Here is a 7,878-nt window from a genome sequence, read left to right as displayed (position 1 = left end):
ACACAAAGCGCGCGATAGCGCCGGACGCCTCGAAGGTTCGAGATTTTTCCATTCGCTACTAGATGGCGCCCCAGCAACTATATATAAACCGCGCCGGCCGGCAAGCGGGTAAGTAATATTTGAAAAGCGATACAGAAAGCGACTCGGTGCGATAGCACTGCGATTATACGAAGACAACACTTATAACTCGTTGACATAAGCGACAAAATGTCTCTGCTACCATTCATCCTTGGCTACGAACATCCTCACCGCATACTGGACCAGGACTTCGGTTTGGCGTTGACTCCTGATGATTTGCTGACCGCAGCTGTTGCTCCCATGCTCTCCCGGGACTACTACCGGCCCTGGCGTCAGTTGGCTGCTGCAGCACGAGACGTTGGTTCCACAATCAAGTCTGACAAAGACAAATTCCAGGTCAACCTTGATGTTCAACACTTCTCGCCAGAGGAGATTTCAGTGAAGACTGCCGATGGCTACATCGTGGTTGAGGGAAAGCATGAAGAGAAAAAGGATGAACACGGATTTATTTCGCGGCAGTTCACCCGGAGGTACGCTCTCCCCGAGGGCTGCGACCCAGAAACAGTTGAATCTCGACTCTCATCTGATGGCGTGTTAACGATTGTTGCTCCGAGGACCACCCCTGCTTTGAAGAATGAAAGATCGGTGCCAATCGCACAAACTGGACCAGTCAGAAAGGAAATCAAGGATCAGACGTCACAGGCCAGTGCTAATGGAGAAAAATGACTTTATTGATGTTAAATCGTACAGTGTGTGTTAGATTTTGCTTTGCAAGACTGATTTGAGTATTCTCAGTATTAATTATGTTTGTATTTATGAAACGCTTAATAAACGATATTCGTTTTTTGTTGAGATAAAATTGTGTATTTATTTCTTCCCACCGTTACAATACATACATAATATAAAAAAAATGTATATACTCGACAACAGAACCAATTATCGTTAAGAGTTATAAATAGTTTCGACACTAAGCTAAAATTAATATAATCTAAGGACTCTAGGGGCCTGATCAAATGATGCGGACAGCTGCGCGCATAAAGCTTAATTACTTTATAACAAAAATGTCTTCCAAATCCATATGAGATTTCTTCAAATAGGACAAAGAAGGTAATATATTGTAAAAAAATATACATCTTACTTTCTTAAATAAAAAAAATATATATTTGTTGTGTTAGATAATGTTTACTAGTTGCGCCCCGCGGTTTCATCCGCGTAAGTATCCCGTAGGAATATTGGGACAGAAAGTTGCCTATGTGTTATTCCAGTTGTCCAGCTATCTACGTAACAAATTTCAGTAAAAAGTCAGTTCAACACACACACATCCTTACAAACTTTCGCATTCAAACTCAAACTCAAACATTCATTTATTCAACTAGACTTCTTATAAAAGCGCTTTTGAATCGTCATATTATTAGTTGGATAGAATATGATAGGATTGCAACAAACATGAATAGTCGAAAATGCGTTAATTAGCTAAAACATTTGTCTGTACCAGGAATACTCTAGAAAGAGAATAAAACAACAACCTTCTAAATATTGGTATATTTTCAAAAATATCATATTACATGACCTGCATATCTATTTACAAAAATAAAAACATAACTTAATATAATATTTCAATAGAGCTGCGATGAATACAATTATAAAAATCTACAAATCGAGCCGTGTGCGCGGGTCACTACCTATTATATATTTACAAAAGCAAGCGCTTTTCGTCAAAAACTTCCGAGTTTAAATTAAAATAGAAGCACACATGTGTTAAGAATATTTTCTATAGATAAAATATAGTTTTTAAACACGTGTAAAATTGATATCATTCCGTATATTTAAAAAAAAAGTGGTCTTTGTATCATACGAAAAGTTAAATTCGAACTTATTTGAAATGCCTTTTTCATTCAAGAGTTCGTTAAATTTTTTCTCAAAAACACATGTATACAAATAGATTTTATTGTTTTCATTGTTATTTATCATCCAGTTTCGGTCTATTTTGTCTTTTCGTGTTTAATTTACAAAAACTGGCAGTTGATTCATTCATGTTACAACTTAGTCAAAATTGGCAGCGTATTTAAAGACTAGAAATACATAGTTTTTACAATATCTGTGGCAACTATATGGAACAAAAATCAACCATCGACTGACGCATTCGAATCCCGCGATTAACATAGAATTCGAACAAATAACCATAGACACTTAAAGATAAACTTACTTTTTATATCCGTTATGCTCAAAGACCGAATTAAAAAAAACCTGTCGTCGTGTTCTGGTGAACCAATTGATATTTAGAACGGGTCATGGTTTTTTTTCCATTGGCACAACACGTCGTGATCGAGTGGTGATCGAGTGTATGATTATCACAACGTTTGGTGAGACTCTTCATTACAGCCATAGCACGAAATTCGCGAATCAGACCTTTCACTGTGTGTATGACTGCGACGCGTTGTGGTCAATTTACTTTTCGATCTTTGAGCGTGACATATCTAATACAGGTCATAGACACCAATTTTTTTTTTATAATTGTCATAGATACTGCACAAGAGAAAAAGCGCGGAAACATACATTCAAATACAAGCATTGTGTTCTGTGTATTAATTTGAACTCCTAAATAACGATACTGCGTCGAATGGAACGCCATAATGCATACGAAATGTTAAATTTATTTACATATAGGTGGGTATTTTCATCGCCAATTGAGTATTTATAACAGAAATTTTGTATTTTTTTTTTTTTTGTTAATTTTTAGGCCAAAACGCATTCCATTACACGCAATCCCGCTGCATCGTACGAAAACTAACTTACACGCTAATTTCTCATAAAAAAGTCGTAACATACCTACAGCGTATTTTTAATATAAGCTAATACACACTGTCAGTCGCACTTTTGGCCCGCTTGCATCCCGTGGTCAAGTGAACACAATTTTAAGAGATCATTTTAGAACCTTATAGTTTAAACGTTGGGATCTTTATAATTAAAATATCTTTAATACATATCGATTTTGTTTTCTTTTGATATCCTAATCGGTGTTTGTAAAAAAAAAACAAGCACTTTTAAATGTTTTTATGAAAAAAAGAGATTTGAGCCCAAACTTGAGTTGCATATTTGAAGTACATGATTTATCGTTTATCCTTTCTATCCTGCATAGAAAAAAAAAATTACAATAAACATATTACACAAAACTTGCCACATAGTGTATACATAGTGATTGTTTGTCTTTGCCAGCATGATATTTACCATAACGATATTAAAAAAAGTATATTTAATACTGCACACGATCCCTCTTATACGCAAATCATCAACGACTCGCGTGAATCACGCAACAAAATGGCTGCTAGTTACAAAAAAATAGGAAAAAAAGCCTCGATAATAATACCACAGAGATACGCGCAAGCCAGTGTCCAAGAGGACGCCTGTATCGTTTGAGATATTTATAAAACATGCGAAAAAACAATTCGAATTACAAAGAAATATTAATGTACGAGTTTTTCTGGTAATTTCATTAGACATAGAATATAGACAGAGAAAATCAGATATAGAAAATAGTTATACAAAATTTTGTACTGTCTTTTCGAGATTGATAGTACTAAAGTTTTTGTAGATATTTGCTGTTCTTCGACACAAAAACTATCGAACGAATTCGACTGAAATTCGCTTTACAGCTTTAAGCTTAGAATAACACACGAGCAATATACTCTATCAAAGAGTCATACTTTACTGACAATTTCTGTCATTCCGCCAAGATTGAAGAAGTTTCAAGTGAAATATGAAATAAATTCCAAATTTGCATGCATATTTTATAAAAATCTCAAATGCATACACAATAATAATATACTTAACAATACGTGTATACATCATACAGTCATCGGTGCAACTGTGATGTTATAATTTCTGTTAAACTATCTATTCGTTTTCCTTTATTTGTACTACCGATGGTGATAATATTTTTAGACCTTTAGGCGGTAAGAGAAAATACCAGACTTTAGTACTTAGGGCGCACCCGTAATTAATGGACGCCTTACTAATTAAAGAAGACTAGATTCATCTTTACTGACCTTTCTAATTTTGACATGTCTCATATATTACTAGACGTATTCTATCTAGATTAAAATAAAAAGTCCTATAACAATATTCCAATGGGATATTTACCGGTATATGCAAACTTACAGTTGATAGGTTCTATATTTTTAAAACTGTGTCTTATCTATTTTATCTATCTAGATAATTAGTATAATCTGTATTCAACATTTAGACTGTAGCCTATAGTTTTTTTTATATCTCTGATATTGTGCTAATTTTATTTAGTGGATTTAATAAGCTATTTTCTTTAAAACTTTTATACAGATCGTGTTATTCTAAATGATCGAAGTGTATACTGAATAGTTCCTATTGGTAGAAAAGCCCATGTTATAGTTATCGTCAAAAAATTATTTTGAAAACCGAAAAAACTAGTATTAATTTAATTGTATACATAATACATGTATAACATCACAGTTACACGTTTCGCTTATTTGATACAAAAGCTTATAAATCTAAACCTAGCTAGAATATAAACAGTCATACAATGGCGGTTCCGTTGACACCGGCTGAAGTTAGCCGACCTCTAGTCTCATCTCGCTCTAACAACGTACAAACGACAAGGACAAAACATGTCAGGAATTTATGAAATAAAAATCGGTCGTGGGAACGTATTCCCTATGCTGATATTTTTTGTGGTAAATCTATCTATTTTTGTACGTTGTCCCGCTTTTATAAGACCAGCGTTAAACTTAATCGACTAAAATAAGTCAGCGTGAACGAGAACCGACCACGACTAAACTAAATTTGTAAAATTCATCGAAAACTCCCGGCGCCGTGCGTACTGTAACTCCGTCAATGGTTATTTACAATGCCAAAAAAATTTCTCGATAATATAACACATCCAAACGTCTTTTTAACTAACTCTCATAGTGTTACCTAATACAATAACATGTATTTACGTCAACTATTTCACGATTACGCTTGATAAAAAATTATTTCGACTGTTTCATATTTACAAATGTTTTTTTTTTACAGTACACACGCACCTTTGTGCTTGGGGTAGACTTTTGGCCTTAGGTTTTACAAACCCTAACACGGTTTCGATTGAAAAAAAAAAAACGAAAAAAAAATGCTCTGTATGGCCGCTACGTTACCAAAAAATAAATACAATTTTTTTTTCTCTTTGGACATTGTTACTATTGGTAGTCGATAAAACCAGGGGGTTTAGTAGTAGCAATTATTATTTGAAACCAGCTAGTCTTGCCAGAGACCTAACTGTAATTATTATGGGGATGTACCCCATAAAAGGTCAAACACGCATATATACATATACATATAGATGCATATAATCAGAATTTAATTAAACACATGCCTATAATTTTCGCAAAAAAAAATCACAAAAACATACATAAATACCTTTACTATTTTTGTTACCAAAATATATGCCACTAACTACACCCCGCGAGTGTCACGTACCAATATAAATAATTACAATTCATATGTCAAGCAGACACAAAGCGTCAACAGGCGAAGCCTTACCTACAAACCGTATCGGAACTAAACATAAAAACAAAATACATAACAAAAAAAGTCAGATCTACTCTACACATTCGGGGAAACTGCTAAAAAAACATGGAATTAAAAATAAGCACCTAGGTTGCTGTTTTCATTTATCATTATTTGTACTAAACGTACGTAAATCTTAACTATATCGGTGCATACAAAACATTAAATAATTTATTAATTTCTATCCTATTCCCACTGACTGTAAATGGAGTTGAGGAATAATTCAAGTGCAAGCGAGACACCAGGCGGTCGTTTTATATTACTATCCTTCTATGACACGGGTTATATTTTATTTCTTATGTCCGTTCCTCAGATACACGTGTACCAAAATAGATTTTCTCGTCAGTGAGTGGAAAGTCCGAACTTTGTCATTACAAATACATGTGGATTATTCTAGTTGATCCTAGGCGAAACAACTTCGCACTAGTCGCCAAGTTCACTGTGAAGTTGCTGTGTCACATATTAATGAAAGAAAGAAAGAAAGAAACAAAGATTCAATTATCAATCCTATTAGTGAAATTGTTGTTGGTAATATATTTAATGTTATATGACATTCTTTTGGTTTAAACACGCATTTTTATTAAAATTGTATAAAAATAGCGCAAATTCGAAATATTAAAATAACTGTACGAGTATACAAATGTTAGTTACTGGTTTTCTTTTTTTAGGTTTCGGTTAGTGTGGCCAATGAGAAAACACACACTTTGACACTATTTTATGTGACATTACAAGTGTCTCTCTAAGCGTTATTACAAAACCAATATAGAGTTTCACTTTAATGTGATTTACACTTACATATTGTGCGTTTATTTAGTTCATCTGTTAATTAGTGACACAGAAATTGAACAGTAAAGTTATGGACGAGTATTCGTTACACCTGAGCTCGCGGATGGCGCTTAGCTGTCGTCGAGCAGGTTGTGTAACTCCGCGTAGTTCAGTATGGCTCGGTGGAGGAATTCGTACTGCAGCTGAAATGAAAATAATAAAAAATACAGTAACATTTTGTGTTCTTTAAGAGAAATGCATACTCGTTGAGAAATTTTTAATTGTTTTTATTTTGGCGTTTTTGATGTGATATTGATGGTTGCAGTAGTTGAATAGGTGTAAATTTCTTTTTTTCGACTTTACCTATGCAGTCATTAATATCATTTTGTTCTATATCTATACGTATGTTCAAGTGTTGAAATGTGGATTGTGCGTGTGTATGTGTTGTACGATTACGTGCGTGTGCGTGTGTATGCATGTGCGTGTGCGTGTGCGCGTGCGCACTCACCACGGTGTCGATGGTGTGCGCCCGCTGCGCGCGCAGCTTGCGCGCCACGCAGCTGACGTCCACGCGGCGCTCGAGGCGCAGCTGGCAGGCGAGCACGCACAGCGCCACGAACAGCGCCGACCGCTCCGTGCCGTACCTGCCGCCGCACCGGACACTTTGCTCGTATCAACACTTTACGTTTTGTGTGTCATCGATATAGAGTAGGAACATTTGATAAATTCTTTGCTACAAATGACTAATTTAGTCGTCTCCTGGAGACGGAATATTCCATGTCAATTCAGTAGTTTTTCAATGCGTGTATAGCATAGTTATACATAAACGAAGTGGTGGATTTTATCGCATTACTATAATATACTTATTTAAGCGCGCAGTTCTGAGTGTTCCGTAAATGTTCCCAAGTGAGCCCACCTGTCTGTCTGGCAGGCTGATAATTAAAAGAGCAACACCAAAAATTTAGCTGTCGCTCTGTAGAAATGCTGTCCATACAAACGACCGGCCGATCTGATTGTTGTTTCGACACTCACTGGCAGTGCACGAGCACGGGGCGCGGGGGCGCCGGCTGGGGCGCGGGCGGGGGCGGCGCGGGCGCGGGGCAGGGCGCCGCCAGCTCGGCCAGCTCGCACAGGCCGCGGGTCACCTCCGGCACGTGGCCCGCCGCCGTGGGCCAGCCGTGGTACTGCAGCTGCCGCACGCCGCACCACTCGCCGCTCTGAGGGGGGATTTCGAATATATTATTAGATAATTTGTGTAAAGAGTAAATTCAGTTTAAATTAAACACCACGCCAATTTTTTTTCACTTCTGGGAGCTTTTACTATAAACAAATAGACTCACATGTCACAAGTCATAATTTCCGTGTATATAGACAAGGAAAGGACATGCGTGACGCACCTTGCTGTTGGTGACGGTGAAGTGCCGCCGCGTGTAGTACGGACACGACTCGCTCTCCTCGTACTCGACGGCGATGTGCTCGTACTGCACCGTGCCGTCGTCCCAGTACCGCGGGCACTTG

At 36.8% G+C, this 7,878-nt stretch overlaps 2 protein-coding genes across 5 annotated transcripts in view; one reads left to right on the top strand and one right to left on the bottom strand.

The window, feature by feature from the left end:
• Positions 1-877, top strand: LOC119837557 (protein lethal(2)essential for life-like). Its single transcript, XM_038363173.1, has one exon. It carries the CDS (start codon positions 208-210, stop codon positions 742-744), a length of 537 nt encoding a protein of 178 aa, XP_038219101.1. The 5' UTR covers positions 1-207; the 3' UTR covers positions 745-877.
• Positions 878-2,697: 1,820 nt separating this feature from the next.
• The window catches only part of LOC119837554 (tyrosine-protein phosphatase 69D), a 28,136-nt gene continuing 22,955 nt past the window's right edge, over positions 2,698-7,878 (bottom strand). For all 4 annotated transcript variants that reach the window (XM_038363166.1, XM_038363168.1, XM_038363167.1 and 1 more), the window contains 4 exons: positions 7,758-7,832; positions 7,393-7,577; positions 6,869-7,004; positions 2,698-6,563 (listed from right to left, as the gene is read on the bottom strand). In XM_038363166.1, coding sequence (XP_038219094.1) covers positions 6,492-6,563; positions 6,869-7,004; positions 7,393-7,577; positions 7,758-7,832 — 468 coding nt within the window. In that variant the 3' untranslated portion in view covers positions 2,698-6,491. The remainder of the gene's footprint in view (positions 6,564-6,868; positions 7,005-7,392; positions 7,578-7,757; positions 7,833-7,878) is intronic.

Source organism: Zerene cesonia, chromosome 28 (assembly GCF_012273895.1).
Source record: "Zerene cesonia ecotype Mississippi chromosome 28, Zerene_cesonia_1.1, whole genome shotgun sequence".
Classification (NCBI taxonomy): domain Eukaryota; kingdom Metazoa; phylum Arthropoda; class Insecta; order Lepidoptera; family Pieridae; genus Zerene; species Zerene cesonia.
Note: the sequence above shows the minus strand (reverse complement) of the source record. Positions and strands in the feature narration are given on the sequence as shown.